The sequence below is a fragment of the Lepus europaeus genome, chromosome 12 (assembly GCF_033115175.1).
Source record: "Lepus europaeus isolate LE1 chromosome 12, mLepTim1.pri, whole genome shotgun sequence".
Classification (NCBI taxonomy): Eukaryota; Metazoa; Chordata; class Mammalia; order Lagomorpha; family Leporidae; genus Lepus; species Lepus europaeus.
This window is the reverse complement of record NC_084838.1, coordinates 24,842,829-24,860,107: the sequence shown is the minus strand read 5'-3', so window position 1 is coordinate 24,860,107 and position 17,279 is coordinate 24,842,829. Positions and strand designations below refer to the sequence as shown.

General features: G+C 47.9%; 1 protein-coding gene across 2 annotated transcripts in view; it reads right to left on the bottom strand.

The window, feature by feature from the left end:
• Nucleotides 1–7,243: 7,243 nt before the first annotated feature.
• Nucleotides 7,244–17,279, bottom strand: part of EPB41L4B (erythrocyte membrane protein band 4.1 like 4B) — a 146,522-nt gene continuing 136,486 nt past the window's right edge. For both annotated transcript variants that reach the window (XM_062207790.1, XM_062207789.1), the window contains 2 exons: nt 10,336–10,481; nt 7,244–7,327 (listed from right to left, as the gene is read on the bottom strand). In XM_062207790.1, coding sequence (XP_062063774.1) covers nt 7,258–7,327; nt 10,336–10,481 — 216 coding nt within the window. In that variant the 3' untranslated portion in view covers nt 7,244–7,257. The remainder of the gene's footprint in view (nt 7,328–10,335; nt 10,482–17,279) is intronic.

Below are 17,279 nucleotides of genomic sequence, written 5' to 3'. Positions count from 1 at the left end.
CCGCAGCCAGGCCCCTGGGCCCGCAGCGGGGGCGCCGCGGGGACGGAGCCGCCGCCGCCACCAGCGCGCCCGCGCAGCCGCGGAGCCGCCCGCCGCCTCCCGGCCTCGGTCTGCGCATCCTCGCTCCAGCCCCGCAGCCTGCCCTTCCTCCCAGCATCTCCGCCTCGCCGCCTGACTCACCTTGCCGGCAGCTTCCCTGCTCCCTCCTATCCCCTCCATTTCTCCGACCTCCCTCCCCATCCTCCTCCTGCCTCTCGCAGGTGCACGTTGGGCCCTTCTAGTCCCTTGCTAGGAGGACTCCGAGAGTGGTCTGCGTACCGGCAGCGCCAGCATCACCTGGGAGCTTATTAGCACCAGCAATCTCAGGCCCCCACTCCAGACCCTGGAAGCGGGATTGGCATGTCACCAAACCCCCGGGGATCCCGGTGCGCGCGCCAATTTAAGAAGCGCTCCTCTGGAGAGTTTACCCTGGACACATCTTGTTCCCGAATCTGTCGGGAGCACTTGTGGAACACTTATTTCTTGGGATCGTAACAGACGGAATTGGAATTGCAAGATCCCACTACATACTCAAATGCATGGATTTAAAAAAATAATCTTTTCCACCAATAGGTAATTAGCTTTTAATTCCATTTAACACAAAATTAAAATTATTTTATGCATTTAATTTATTTGAAAGGCAGAGAGACAGAGGCAGAGAAATCTTCCATCTGCTGGTTCACTCCCCCAACTGCATGCAACTGCAGGGGCTGGACCAGGCAGGAGCCAGGAGCCTAGAACTCAACCTGGGTCTCACCCACCTAAGTGGCAGGGACCCAAGACCTGTGCCTCTCAGGGTGTGCATTAGCAGCAGCTGGAAGCAGAAGCAGAGCTGGAACTCAGACGCAGGCACTCCCAGTATGGGATGTGTGCATCCCAGCCTCCCCGCCCATCCACCAGTCTTGTGAAATACCCTCAAAGAAAGGTGAAGAGGTCTGAGGCACAGAGGTTAGAGCCCAGATCTTAGAGCATGTACTCTAAAAGGTCGCCGATGCCTGAGCATACTCTGGCCCCTTCACAATGAGCCAACTGGTTCATTTGCTGTTTCCTTGCAACAAGAATGTAAAAGTCGGGGCAGGAGGGGTGGGGTGGGGGGCACGTCATGGCTCATGGCCACACTGAACTCCCCAGGTTCTCAAATCCTCTCCTGCTGCTTGCAGTCAAACTCCTGGTTATTTATCCAGCCAGCCATTTATTCACACCAAGTGTTTACTCTCTGCCAAGCCCAGAGGCTTTCTTCTGAAGATGGTGGCTCAGGTGGTAACACTCAAACTCCTATGCTGTTTTCTGTATGTGACATGGACACAATTCCTTTCACGCTAGTACTAGAAGAGCCAGCGTTTTCACCCATTGTTTTTCTGTTTCTATGTCATTATGTAAACAAAGAAAATAATTATGATGGCAGAAAAGCATAGAAGTTTCAAATACAGGCCTACAAGGCAGACTGCCCTGGGTTGGTGAGCAGTAACAATCAGTAATCGCCATGATGCAACAAAGATTAAGATAACAGAGGCAGGGAAGGGCTTTAGGTGCAGTGGTTAGACATGACCTGGGACTCGCACTTGTTGTGTGCTGTGCCTGGTTTCAAGTCCTGCCTCTGCTCCCAGTTCCAGCTTTCTCACACCCACACCCTAGTAGGGTGGCAACTGATGGCTCAAGAACTTTGGTCCCTGCCACCCATATGGGAGCCCCAGATTGAGTTCCTGGCTCAGCCTCAGCTGTTGTGGACATTTAGAGAGTGAACAGTGGATGGAAGCTCTCTCTCTGGTTTGCCAATAAATAAATACTTTTTAGAAAATGTCTTCTGTTCACAAGAGAAAGTGTCGCCAGTTTTAAGTGGACCAACGTTTAGCTGCTAAATTGCTGTTAAAAACACACATGGGGATCAGCACTGTGGCGCAGTGGGTTAAAGCCCTGGCCTGCATCCCATATGAATGCCGGTTCAAGTCCTGGCTGCCCCACTTCCAATCTAGCTCTCTGCTATGAACTGGGAAAGCAGTGGAAGATGGTCCAAGTGCTTGGGCCCCTGTACCTACATGGAAGACCTAGCAGAAGCTCCTGGCTCCTGGCTTCAGATTAGCTCTGGCCATTTCAGTCATTTGGAGAGTGAACCAGCAGATGGAAGACCTTTCTCTCTCTCTGGCTCTACCTCTCTCAGTAACTCTTTCAAATAAATAAAATAAATCTTAAACACACACACACACACAGGCAGGGCTGGTGCTATAGCACAGTGAGTTAAGGTACCACAGTATTTGTTTGAGTCCTGGCTACTCTGTTTCCCACCTAGCTTCTTGTTAATGCACCTGAAAAGACAGCAGAGGATGGCCCACCTGGGAGACCAGAATGGAGCTCCCGGCTCCTGGCTTCAGCCTGGTCCTGACCTGGATGTCGTAGCTGTTTAGGGAATTAGCAGATAGAAATCTCTCCCTCTGTCACTCTGTCTTTCATATAAATGAATGAATGAATCCCTTTTAAGTACATGGCTTTTTTTCCCCTCAGGGTGGGGTGGGGGAAGGTTTGTACCATAGCCTACAATGGGGTTTGCAGGGGCTGGCGCTGTGGTGTAGAGGGTTAAGCTGCTGCCTTGCAGTGTTGGCATCTCATATGGGTGCTGCTTTAAGTCCCTGCTACTCCACTTCCAATGCAGCTCCATGCTAATGTGCCTGGGAAAGCAGTGGAAGATGGTCTAAGTGCTTGGGCCCCTGCACCCATGGGGAAGACCCAGAAGAAACTCCTGGCCATCTGGGGAGTGAACCAGCAGATAGAAGATCTCTCTCTCTCTCTCTCTCTCTCTCTCTCTCTCTCTCTCTCTCTCTTTCTCCCTCTCCCTCTCTGTAACTCTGCTTTTCAAACAAATAAATAAATCTTTAAAAAAATAAAATGAGATTTGCAGGTAATATGGGGATTTCAATTATCTACTCATGTTCAAAGATCCAGGGTCCATGGACTCTAGGCGGGGCAACACAGATGAGTTCAGGGGCAGTATGAGGTCCCTGTAAACATGCTGGGGTAACATTACAATGTGTGCATTTTCTAGGAAGAGGACCCATAGCTTTCATGGGTCTCTCAAAGTCTATTAACCTCCCCAGGGCCTTAGAGCTTACTTGGGTTTCTGATTCCCTGTACACGGAGCTGCTTCCATTTCATAGGGATTTTGTCCCACCCACTGACATTGTCCTTTGGGGTTTTCTTATTCTTTGTGGTTTCTTCTAACATATAAGCCCTGGAAAGAGTGAAGGGAGACTCATCCCAAGCTTCAGCACATGTTACCCCCACTTAACTACATCCCACATCTGCATAGACCCCATGCTCCCCATTGGGCAGGAAAGAACTACTGCAGTTTTCTTCTTGTGTAATTTCCAGGGAAGAATGTTTCCTGAACATTCTGACACCAGTGGCTGAACAAGAGCCAGCTATCCAAATGAGAACCCAGAGATCAACCAGAGTTTGATTTCATTTTCATTTTTAAGAGAAAGACAGCACCTTTATTTTCTCTTCTTATCAAAGCCATTTCTCTAAAACAATTTTTTCTGTTATAAAAATTACCCCAAGTCAGTGCATCTCAGTATCTGACCAGCAGCAGGTATGCCCGTGCTTCTGACTGCCTAGCATATATCATTTTTCACTTTGGGTTTCATACGAAATAAAAGCTATGATCTTGGCAGTTCCTCTGAAAGTTAAACATAAAGTTCCTACGTGATCCAGCAATTCAGAGAGGATTGAAAACATGTTCTCACAAAAACTTGTACACAGATGTTCATAACAGTGTTATTCACAATAGCTGAAAAGCAGAAGCCAACCCAAATTCTCATCACTTGCTGAATGGATAAACAAAATGTGGTATATCCATACAATGATATACTATTCGGTCATAAAAAGTATGAAGTTCTGATACATGCTACAACACAGATGAACCTAGGAACATTATGTTAAGTGAAAGCAGCCAATCACAAAATACCACATAGTGTATGATTCCATTTACATGAAATGTCCAGAGTAAGCAAAGCCACAGACAGAAATCCAGACAGAAAAGGAAATTAGTGGTTTCCAAGGGATGAGAAGGGGGAGTAGATAGTGGTTATATTGGCACAAAGTTGTGAATACACTAAAAATCACAGAATTGTACACTTTTCAATGGTTTACATAGTGAATTTTATTTGAACTTTTTTTTTTTTTTTTGAAAGCCGTGATCTTTGAGATGGTGAGAGAAAGCTAACAACGTCAGAATATCCCTGTGCTATTTGGGCAGTATGAAATTCTAGGTACACCCTTGTGGGATCTTCTGAATGTTCTAGGACCTTGCTTTCCAACTCTTTCAACATAAGGACCTCCCTGTGCAATGTGCAATTCATAAGCCCCGTGGGTTGAGGATTACCAGATCCTTACAGTAACCCACCGTGCCCAGCGGGAGTCTTCGGCCCCAGCTCTGGAATGATGATGTCAGCAAGCCGATTCCCCCCATGGCCCTAAGGTATGTGCTGGGTACAAGGATGGTGCTGCTGTTTTGGTGCTGAGTCTATAAAAGGCGAAACCATCGTACCGATGCATTTTAGTTGCCAGCATCCAGGCAGTACAATTTCACTCTCTCCAGTCACAATGTCAAGTACATTCAAGGAGGCAAATAACCAGGACAACTGCTGCAACCATGGTATCTTCTTGATTTTACTGGTTAGAGCTGAGCTGCCAAAGGTGCTAGGTTATCCTAGGCAGTAACAGCCGGTTTGGCTGTGGTCAGACTTCCAGTGACATCACCTTCTGAAACATCTGTAAGCCCAGGGGGAAGTGGGGACGAAGCAGGAGACTCCAGGTCTCCCGGAAACAGCGGCTGGAAAGCCCATGCATTCTTCCCCAGGAGCAAAGCAGATTCGACGCACGTGAACTACTTGGTCTCCTGGCTGCCCGCAGAACCTTGCAGCTGTGTTGTAGAGGCTTCCATCGAGAGCAGGAGGCGAAGAGTGGAGGTTGCAGAAAGCAGTTTAGAAGAGGAAGAGGGCTGCTGGATTGGCAAGCGGTGACAACCCCATACTGTACAGAAACACATTGTTGTATCGTGTGCGTGATATCGAGAACAGCTAATGCTGTTTTTAAAGTTCAGCCAGGGGCCACAGGGGAGAAGGGGCCCCAAACACTACAACTGCCCCAGACAGCTCCAGTGATAGAACAGACAGCAGTAAAAAACAAAACAAAAATCCCCATCAGGGACAACAACATAATATTCTAAAAGAGGCCAAGCCAAGCCCTACAGATTTTGCTAGTTCCTGATGACATCACTGTATCATACCAAGGTCCCAAAGGGACCAATGTGTGTAATGATGGCCATGACTCACCCAGAAAAGGATAAATACTCTCCATTGTACTCTGTTTGCTAAGGCAGGGAAGTGTGTTATCCATTGTAGAAGGATTTCTCTCAAAAAACACGAACATTTTAAAGATTCAGCACTTACAGAGTTAATCCTCTTGCTTACACACGCATTTTACAATGCCAGTAAATGAGGCATGTCTTTTTTAAATATATATATATATCGTCATCAGTATCAAATTATTGGCACCATTCGGTTTGAAGGATAGGGACAGGAGAGCAAACTGTAGGATACAACATAAAAGCACAGTTCTGACACAAATGTACGGCATCCATTCCACTTAACAAGAGGTCCTAAGAAGTGGATGGAGACTTTACACTCAAGGAAACACAGCTAGGAAATCATCACAGGATAAAAGTGCTCAGCCTTGCTAGCAGTTAATGAAATAAACCAACTCTTCAAGAACAACTATACACACCTATTAAACAAGTGAAAATAAATACAGATGGCAAAACCCAACACTGGCAGAGCTATTGGTCAATAGAAATGCGTACACACTGCTGGTGGCATCATAGATTGTAGAGGGGGTTCAAGCATTGGTGGGGGGGAGGGGAGGGATTGAACTATATGACCTTTAAGGTCCTTCCAACCCAGAGATTGGATCTTTTCTAGAAAGCAATCTGGCAATATAAAACAAGAGATATAAAATATTTCATGCTCTTTTAACCTTGTAATCCCTCTTTGGAGATTTTCCTAAGGGAATAATCCAAAGAAGGCAATTTTTTTTTTTAACAAAGACATTCATAGCAGCACTATTTATAAGAGTGAAAAATTAGATATAACTCAAATATTGAATAATGAGAAGGGAGGCTAACCAAGTTATACATGGATATAAAGACATTTAGAATGGTGAAAGTGATTCCATGTGGATAAGAAAAGTGTTGAGTGGAGAAGTACAACAAAAGAAAATGGACAAACTGATCATGGTTATGTCAAAATGTGCATATTCGCTGAGGAAGCCAGGGAAATAATTTAGAGGAATAGTTTGTGGTTAGGGGTTCCTTTACTCCTGCAAAGTTGTTCAAGTGCATAATAAAAATTTAAAAATTTCTTGAAACTATATAAAAAGGGAGCAAAATTTCCTCTAGTCGAGGTTTTATCAATAGGACATGAAGTGATCAACTTTAGAAATAATTTTCCTGTATGGAACACCCAAATGAATCTTCTCGAGGTTGAATTGTCTTAACCTTGTGAGGCTTTTTTGACAATTGAAACTAGAATTTTCTACGTTGGGTTCAATGATTAATTCTGCTTATCCCAAATCATATCTTATCCAACAAGTTCACAAGTTAGGTTATATTTCCAGTTAAGTTGAAGTACCTTCAGTTGTGGTAATATGTGATTTTCTATTTAGTTCAGCTACTCACATCTGAATAAAAACGAATGTTAAGGACTTCACAAGGTCAGTGTAAATGAAAAACCAGCAGTAAAGAATTATTCTCTCATTAAAAATGACTCTTTAACAAACAGTCAAAGCGTGGTGCAAGTTTCAATCATACAAAATCGCATGGTTTTTAGATAGAGAGCAAAGGATTCCACGTTGTATTAATCCCTGTGCCTATTAACAGACACACACAGGGATGCCGGAAAGGGAACCCTCGGTTTCCCACCTTTCTTCTCCTAAACCTACCAACTCCTGTCTCAGTTACACTGAGTCATAAAAAGACTCCAATGCTCATGAGACATAAAATAACTTTTCCAATAAAACTCAAGCCAGAAGTTGGCTTCCACCAATCACGGCGACCTGGGCGAGCAGGGCACCCCACAGCTGAGTGTTGCGCTAGGGTGAGCACACCAAGCCTGAAGAAAGGAAACGGACAGAAGGCACCATGCCAACCCCCAGGCATCAGGGAGAATTTCAAAGTTCGGTCATCAACAGTCTTTTCATCATTTTCTCCCTCTCCAGTTCCTGCCGGAGCGTCTCTGCACTGAAGAAGAAGTGACAAGATAATCAGACAGAATCACACACACTGCAGCAGCAGACCACTTCAGTGTCACTCTCCAGGTCCTTTCTTTTATTGAAAAGCAGAGAGACTGAGACAGAGAGAGACACCCCCCCCCCACTCCCCAAATGCCCACAACAGCTAGAGCTGGGCGAGGCCAAAGCCAGGACCCAGGAACTCCATGTAGGTCTCCCGTATGGATGGCAGGGACCCAAGTAGTTGAGCCATCACTTGCTGCCTCCCAGGAGCTGTAGCAGGAAGTTGGAATCAGGAGCGGAGCCAGGACTGGAGCTCACCCAGGCACTCCGCCATGGCATGGGGTGTTCCCAGCAGCGTCTTAACCACTGCACCAAACACCTGCCCCCGGATTCTCTCTTGATCGCAGTTCTTGACTGTCTTTTGTTGGTTCCTAAGGGACCCTCTATGCATGACAGCACTGTAGTGACCTGAGGTTTTCTGGCTTACAGGTTCCCCCAGTGCACTGAGGGGCTCCTGGGTGGACTGACTCTATGTCCTTCACCTCCACAACCCCAGAGCCTGGCACGGGATCTGGCGCACTGAATGACTGGGAAGATGCCCAGGGGGAGACTTCTGTAAATCGCATTTTAAGTTGGTTTCATAAGCAACTTTCCCCAGAGCTTAACTGGTTGACTATGAAAGAGAGCGGCTTAACAAAGAGAACGCCTTATGTTTTAATGAGTAAAACCAAGTGAAGTAAAATTGGCTGCTGCTCTGAGAGGCTGCCTCTGACGTCTTAGCCCTTGGGTTCAGCTACATATTTAAGGTGCTCATCTCCACTGTTTACACACACACACACACACACACACAAGAATCACACATCTTTAAAGGTCTCAACCAGGGCCAGTGTTGTGGAGTAGCGAGTTAAGCTGCCTGCTTCCATGCTGCCATCCCATATGTGTGCTGGTTCAAGTCCCTGGTGCTCCACTTCTGATCCAGCTCCCTGCTAATGTGCCTGGGAAAGCAGCAGAGGATGGCCCAAGTGCCTAGGCCCCTACACCCACATGAGAAACTTGGATGAAGCTCCTGGCCTAGTCCAGCCATTGTGGCCATCTGGGGAGTGAACCAGTGGATGGAAGATCTCTTTCTGTCTTTCTTCTCTCTGTAACTCTGCCTTTCAGATAAATCAATAAATCTTTTAAAAAAAATTTTTTTTAGGCTGGTGCTGAGGCTCACTTGGCTAACCCTCCACCTGCAGCACCAGCACCCCAGGTTCTAGTCCTGGTTGGGGTGCCGGATCCTGTCCCGGTTGCTCCTCTTCCAGGCCAGCTCTCTGCTGTGGCCCAGGAGTGCAGTGGAAGATGGCCCAAGTCCTTGAGCCCTGCACTCACATGGGAGACCAGGAGGAAGCACCTGGCTCCTGGCTTCGGATTGGCACAGCGCGCTGCCGTAGCGGCCATTTGGGGGGTGAACCAACGGAAGGAAGACCTTTCTCTCTGTCTCTCTCTCTCTCACTGTCTAACTCTGCCTGTCAAAAAATAAATAAAAAAATGAAAAAATAAAAGAAATTTTAAAAAATGTATCAACCAAGTTTAACAACCTCACACAGGATAGAAATTAAAATTTCTGGGCCATCTTCCACTGCACTCCTGGGCCACAGCAGAGAGCTGGACTGGAAGAGGAGCAACCGGGAAAGGATCCGGCACCCCAACCAGGACTAGAACCTGGGGTGCTGGCGCCGCAGGCAGAGGATTAGCCAAGTGAGTCGCGGCATTGGCCAGAAATTAAAATTTCTACTACGGTCAACAAGGCCTTATTCCATCTGGCCCCAGCCCCCTACTTCATAAGCCTCCTCCCCTGTCACTCATCCTGGTCTGGCCACACTGGCCATTTCAGCTTCCCTGGCCATGCCAGGCACACTCCATGTCAGGAGACTTAGCTCTGGCTGTTCCTTCTGTGTGGTCTGATTTTTTCCTAGACAGCTGCAGCTTGTTCCCTCACTGTCTTCAAGCCTTTGCTTAGGGACCAATGCTGTGGTACAGCAAGGTAAGCCGCTGCCATTGCCGGTTCGAGTCCCGTTTGCTCCACTTCCAATCCCGCTCCCTGCTAATGCACCTAGGAAAGCAGTGGAAGATGGCCCAAGTGTTTGGGCCCCTGCACCCACGTGGGAGACCTGGAAGAAGCTCCTGGCTCCTGGCTTTGGATTGGCCCAGCTCTGGCTGTTGCAGCCATTTGGGGAGTGAGTCAACAGATGGAAGACCTTTCGCTCCCTCTCTCCCTCTCTCTGTGTTTAACTCTGCCTCTCAAATAAATAAATCAATCTTTGGGGGAAAGAAACACTTTGCTTAAATGACACTTCCACGAGGCCATCCAGCTTGTCTTCCCACTTTCATTTTTCTCCTTTGCACTATCACACACTCATCCACCTGTGTGCACACACCCATTTGCTTCCCCTACCAAACACACACTAACCTGTGAACTCTGTAAGGGTAGGACTCTTGTTGTTGTTTTTTTTATTTTTTATTTTAAATTTATTTGCTTACCTATTTGAAAGACAAAACAGAGAAAATGAGTTGGGGGGATCTTTCATCTGCTGTGCTATTCACCACAACCAGGTCTAGACCAGACCAAAGTCAGGAGGCAGGAACTCCATCCGGGTCTCCCACATGGATGACAGGGGTCTCAGTACTTGGTCCATCATACATTGCCTTCCCAGGACCATTAGCAGGGAGCTGGATTGGAAGTGGAACAGCTGGGACCCAAACCAGCACTTGGATATGGGATGCTGGCATGGCAAGGGGCAGCTTAACCTGCTGAACCACAACGTGAGCCCCAGGCTGGAACTCTTAATCAGTTTTGTTCATTGTGCCCCTAGGATACAGCTACCCATTGTAGGCATTTCCATGAACACAGAATAAGCGAAGGTAAGAATCAATAGAAGGGTTACAGATGTCACAGACACATGGCCTAGAGGCTGTGCCTGGCTTCCCTGTTCCCAGGGTAACCTGCCAGTGCCTGCCGCTGATCTGACTCACCTGGCTGCCAGAGCAACAGGCTTCCGGGGGGTGTAGACGGTCTGCACGGTGGGGACGGTCTCTGTCAAAGGCCTCAGGGTCACGGCTGGGATCAGCGGGGAAGACTGGCCAGGACAGCACGGTAATTTACCGTCTCTGAAGTCTGCCTGGAGAAGAAACCGAAGAGAGGTGATCAATCTCCATTTGGGCCTCATTTTCACACTGTCAGCTGCTGTGCCGCCCTGCTCTCCAATTCCTGTTATTTTTTTTAATAAGAGCAAAAATCCATGGTCATTTGAAGTGATTTTACTTTGTGCTGGACTCTACGCCAAGCATCCTACATCTATCACCTCAAGACAGCCTTTTCAGGTAGATATCAGAGTTCATGACATCGCAGACAACCCCCGTTGTATGATGCAGCAGTTCTGCAGGGGCCGCGGAGGAAGAATGTGGTCATTCTAACTTTGTCATGTCCTCCACGGCAAGAAACTCCCAGGGATGTTAGAAGACAAAAAGTGTGCATCTCAGAACTCATTTTTTTTTTATTTTTTGACAGGGAGAGTTAGATAGTGAGAGAGAGAGACAGAGAGAAAGGTCTTCCTTTTTTTTTTTTTTTTTTTTTTTGATAGGCAGAGTTAGCGAGAGAGAGAGAGAGAGACAGACAGACAGAGAGAAAGGTCTTCCTTTTTCCATTGGTTCACCCCCTAAGTGGCCTGGTTGTTGCAGCTGGTGTGCTGCCCCGATCCGAAGCCAGGAGCCAGGTGCTTCTCCTGGTCTCCCATATGGGTGCAGGGCCCAAGCACTTGGGCCATCCTCCACTGCACTCCTGGGCCACAGCAGAGAGCTGGCCTGGAAGAGGAGCAACCGGGACAGAATCCGGTGCCCCAACCAGGACTAGAACCCGGGGTGCCAACGCCGCAGGTGGAGGATTAGCCTAGTGAGCTGCAGCACCAGCAAGAAAGGTCTTCCTTTCATTGGTTCACTCCACTAATGGCCGCTACAGCCAGCGCTGTGCCGGGTGCCTCCTCCTGGTCTCCCATGCAGGTGCAGGGCCCAAGCACTTGAGCCATCCCCCACTTCCCTCCTGGGCCACAGCAGAGAGCTGTACTGGAAGAGGAGCAACTGGGACTAGTACCAGTGCCCCACTCTGGACTAGAACCCAAGATGCCAGTGCCACAGGCGGAGGATTAGCCAAGTGAGCCATGGTGCTGACCTCAGAACTCATTTTTTTTTTTTAATTTACTTATGTATTTTAAAGGCAGAGTTAAGAGAGAGAAAGGAGAGAGAGAGAGAGATCTTTCATCTGTTGGTTCACTCCTCAAATGGCTGCAATGGCCAGGGCTGGGCCAGGCTGAAGTCAGAAGCCAGGAGCTTCTTCCAGGTCTCTCATGTTGGTGCAGGGGCCAAAGCACTTGGGCCATCCTCTGCTGCTTTCCCAGGCAAAGCAGAGAGCTGGATCAGAAGCGGGTCAGCTGGGACTCCAAACAGTGCCCATATGGGATGCCGGCATGGCAGGCAGTGGCTTAACCAGCTGTGCCACAGTGCTGGCCCCAGGACTGATTTTATGGAAAAGGACAGTGACACTCAGAGATGTTAAGTATTGCAAGGTCACACAGTTCAGAACAATATTCAGAAGCAGGGTGGCTGTCTCCACACTTGGTCTTTGTTTAGAAATTGATGTTTCTTTTCCAGCAACCTCATTTCCATTTTGCTTTGGAAACTGGAGAAAGCAGCTTCAGCCCACTCAGCGGTTGTTTCCGCACACGGTGGCCTGAGCAGTGGGGGCTGCAGCCTGGTTTTCAGTGGTGGGCTGAGCGTGCCACACTTCAGGACGGAACTGCTGGATTGGCACAGAGGGCACCTGCAGCCCATCTGTGACCTCACGTTGAGTAGCAGTAAACTCAGGAGCGGGGGCCGTCCATTCCCTCTGAAATTCCTCCTTGGTCACAGCCTGCTCCTCCTTTTCAATTTCTTTAGGATCTCTGTAGAAGCAGAGGTCAGGTCTGAAGCTCTGAGCGTGAAGTGGCCAGAATGAAAGAAGACAAGACTCAATAGGAGGGCTACAGATATCACAAACACCATGAATGTAGAGTCTGGGCCTTGTGTCCCTGTTACTAGGGTAACAGGAGTAGCTCCAGTGGCAGCAGCAAAGTTCAGCCCAGCCCTCTGCCCAGGGTTCCTGGAGGATGCGACACTGGCATCTGCAGGGTTTTCAATGCCAACAATGGCATGAGCCTCCCACAGAAGCTTCTCCCAGGTTCTCTTCGGATTTATGAAGGAGCTGTCATCACTGTTCTTCTTGCAGAGGTGCTGTTCCACGTGGAAGTCAAGGTTGGCGCCACCTAAGCGGATGCCTATTACAAGGAACTTGGGGACATCTCCCTCCTCCTTCATTTGCAGGACATCAAGGGCTCTGGACATTGTGACAGCTTCCATTTCAGTTATGCTGGGAATCAAGAACTATGCCGGGTGGACCACCAGCTGCACAGCAAGGAAAAGGGCTGCAACTGGCCTTTTAAAAAAGTTTATTGACATTTTTATTTATTTGAAATATATATATATATATGTGTGTGTGTGTGTGTATATATATATATATATATATAGAGAGAGAGAGAGAGAGAGAGAGAGCGAGAGAGAATCTTCCATCTTTGGCTCACTCCCCAAATGCCCACATCTAGGGCTGGGCCATGTCAAAGGTAGGAGCCAGGAACCATCTATGTCTCCCACATGCGTGGCAGGAACCCAAGTCTGGGAGACTCCATCTGCTGCCTCCCAGGCTGTGCATTACCAGGAAGCTGGAGTTGAAACAGGCAGGACTCAAACCCAGGCCCTCTGACATGGAATGCAAGTGTCCCAAGCAACAGTTTAGCCTGCTGCACCATGTTGCCCACCCCCATAATTGGTCTGTTTCACTTCTGTAGTAGTTGTTCCCAAAGTATGGTCCCCGGGATATCACCAGCCTTATCTTGAAACCTTGTTTAAAAAAAAAAAAAAAAACACAACCAAATTTTCAGGTCTCACCCAAGTCCTTGGAGCCAGCATGTCTGAGGGTAAATTTCTACCAATGTAAGTTTAATGTAACCTCCAGATAATTCTGGCACACAGGAAAGTTCCAGAAGTACTGGAGAGGGTAATTTATTATCATTACAAAGCAGAATATACTACTTTTTTTACATAGAAAGCTTAGAAAATGTATAAATGTATAATATATATATATATAAATGTGTATTTCCTTATGGTATTTTTATATGCAGCTTTTATTTGCTTTTATATCCTATTGATAATAGTAGCTAAATATTTACAACTTGATTTTCACACTAGTTCTTGACCCTGAACTCAAAGAAGTTTATCACACAGCTTTCTAACAAGGCTTTGATCATGCAGTGAGCGGTATCACCTTAGTGGTAACTCTCATACAAAAGAGGAGCTGCCCTTTCTAGTGGACCATGGAAAACCACTGGAAACATCACGTACAGGTGACCAGACGTGTTTTGGATTTTGGATTTTCCTGGATTTTGACCCATATACATATACCTAATGAGATATAGGATAGGACACAACTCTAACCACAAAATCCATAGGGGCTTCACACACATCTTACACATATTGCTTTGGGTAATTTTATATAACATTTTCATTTTGTTAAAATTTATTTATTTGTTTTAAAGAGCAACAGAAAGAGAGAGATAAAGAGAGAGAGAATGAATCGATCTTCCATCTGTGAGTTCACTCTCCAAATGACTGCAAAAGCCAGATCTGCATCAAGCTGAACTCAGGAGCCAGGAACTCCATCCTCTTCTGCCACATGGGTGGCCAGGTCCCAAAAAATTGGGTGATTCATCTGCTGCCCTTCCAGGTGCATCAGCAAGAAACTAGATTAGAGCTGGCATTCAATATGGGAAGCTGGAATCACAAGCAATAGCTTAATCCACTGCACTAACTACAATGCCGGCCCCTATACAATATTTTTAGTTCACCTGTGTTTTGATGGTGACCTATCACATGAGCCCAGGTGTGGAATTTCCCACTTGTGGCATGACATCAGCACCCAAAAAGTTTAGAATTTCGCAGTGTTTCAGATTTCTGGATTAGAGATGCCCAGTTTCTATCATTTTCTTTGAGAGCAGGGGCTTTGAAAAGCTACTGCTAAGAAACGCAAGCCACTGTTTGTGTTGTGCACCTGCCCACAGAAGAATTGGCCTGGCCTGTAAGAAAATGATGCAAAAAAAAAAGTGGCTACCTTCAGGTCTCTGCTGCATGGTCACTTCTCCAGGAAGTCCTCCCAGAATGCCAGCACATCTTGTGCCTGTCCAGCAGGGGATGTTTGCCATGAAGGGCTCTCACATATACTGGCCTGCAGCAGTCATGTGTGCTGCTCACAGGTAACTCTGGCTCAGCCTTCCCAGGCACACAAGAGGACTGCACTTCACTACCTCCCCCCGGCATGGCCATGTGTCCTGCTTAGGCCAACAGAGCATGAGCCGTGGTGCCAGGTTTCATTTCCACTGACAGATTTAAGAGCCAGTATGTGACACTGTTTTCTCTGCCACTGTGATTAGCGACGTTCCATGTGGCTGGGTCCCAGAAAGAGCACAACACAGGGCAGAGTACTCAACAGACCCGTGACAGTCATGAGTGAGCAGGAAGATCAAAGTTCTGTTTTAAATCATGGGTTAGCTAAATCCTGTCTGATCTGGCAGCTGGGTAGGAAGTTCCGCGGCTGCTTCAGTGAGGCGGGTGGAGGTTGAGCTCTTGATGCTTTTAGTTCTCTCTGGGAAAAGAGGGAAATGTGCACTGAAGGTAGAAAAGCAATGGAGGGCAAGGGTGCTGGCTGCTTCCCAGGCACCAGGAGAGTGGCATGAGCCATGCCAGCCTCACTACCATGCACCCCAAGTAGAAGAACCAATCAGCTTCATTTAAGAATGACCTTGGGCCGGCGCTATGGCTCACTAGGCTAATCCTCCGCCTGTGGTGCCGGCACACCAGGTTCTAGTCCTGGTCGGGGCACCAGATTCTGTCCTGGTTGCTCCTCTTCCAGTCCAGCTCTCTGCTATGGCCCGGGAATGCAGTGGAGGATGGCCCAAGTCCTTGGGCCCTGCACCCGCATGGGAGACCAGGCGAAGCACCTAGCTCCTGGCTTCGGATCAACGCGGTGAGCCAGGCGCGGCAGCCATTGGAGGGTGAACCAACGGCAAAGGAAGACCTTTCTCTCTGTCTCTCTCTCTCACTGTCCTCTCTGCCTGTCAAAAAAAACAAAAAAAAAAAAAAAAAAAAAGAACGACCTTGACAAAGCAGTCAAAATTACTTACATTATGAAATCTCAACCCTGATCACCTTTCTTTTTAATATTTGCTGAATGAGGACATCGATGAATGAACAATGAAATTTTTATTGGAACAAAGCAGGTAATAGAAGGACAAGCATAGGACAGCCAAGAGGAATTTGGGACAGGAAACAGCCCTGAAGTACCGACTTGTGTCCCTGCAGGGGCATTCACTGTTTGCAAAGCCAGCATCTTATACCAGAGTGTGGGTTCGAGTCCTGGATGTTCTGTTTCCAGTCCAGCCCCTGCCACCAAGTGGGAGACCCAGATGGAGTTCCTGGCTCCTAAAGCCATCTGGGGGAGTGAACAAGCAGAAGGAGGATCTTCCCCCCACCCTTTATTTCTACATCACTCTGCCTTTCAAATAAGCACATAAATAAATAAATCTTAAGAAGAAAACGGCCCTGAATCAGGCGAGGGTCATCATCCTAGATGCACCAATGTACTCAGCCGAGTGCCAGCAGAGACCAGGTTAACAAGCCTGAAGCCCAAGTAGTAAGTGGCCTCAGGACCAAACAAGGAGTCCAGCTGTTGACACCAAGTCCAAGGTTAACGCTAGGTCAATGCAGAGTTCCCTGGAGCTGCTCACCTCCCTCACAACTGGGCCAGGAGATGTCTGCAGGGCTGCAGAGCAGCCGAACCTGCAAGTTCAAGTGTCTTTTTTTAAAGATTTATTTTATTTATTTAGAAGACAGAGTTATAGAGAGAGGTAGAAATAGAGACAGAGAGATCTTCCATCTGCTGGTTCACTCCCCAAAGGGCCACCAACGGCTGGAGCTGAGCCAATCTGAAGCTAGGAGCCAGAAGCTGCTTCTGGGTCTCCCATGTGGATGCAGGGGCCTAAGCACTTGGGCCATCCTCTGCTGCTTTCCCAGGCACATTAGCAGGGAGCTAGATCGGAAGTGGAGCATCTGAGACTTGAACTAGCGCCCATATGGGATGCCGGTGCTGCACACAGAGGTGAGGAGACTGGGAGGCTCAAGGGCAAGAGTCTGGTCTCTGCCACTCTCAGGCTGTCAGTAACTCCCGAATCATCACCTCGGGTCTGCTCTTCTCTCCCGAGTGACAGATGGGAACAGCCAACTGCCCATTCACTCTTTCTGCCTGGATGTCTCCAAGGCGTTTCTAATGTGCCATGGCCAAAGGCAAACTCAACAGCTCTGCCGGTGCAGTCTTCTTCCAAGTAGTCCTGCTCCCGTCCACGTTCTGCAAGTCAGGAATCTGGGAACCATGTGCGACTCCCCCTCTCCCTCATTCCACCCAGCATGTTAGCAACCTCCTAGGTACCTCCCATCTCTATAGTTCTGTCTACCTCTACCAACACAGCCACTCTCCCAGCTTTCTGTTAGAGTGTCTGCTGTCCACTCTGCCTGGGTCCAACTGCTGTCCCTCTGTGGCCACAGGGATCCTTTCCCAACACCGCTGCCCTTCACATATGCTTGACTTCCTTCAAAAGCTTCCTTTGTTTTCAGGAGAGAGAGAAGCCCTACGAGGCCAGCATGGTTTTGTCCGTACAGTGTTTGTCCCCATGTGTCCTGCTTCTTCTCTCACGCCCCTCTCCCCTTGCTCTCTGCATCCTCCCACTGGCCGCCTGTTCAGTTTTGACCCCCCGGGCCCATGCTTTTCCCTCTACCGCTCCAGC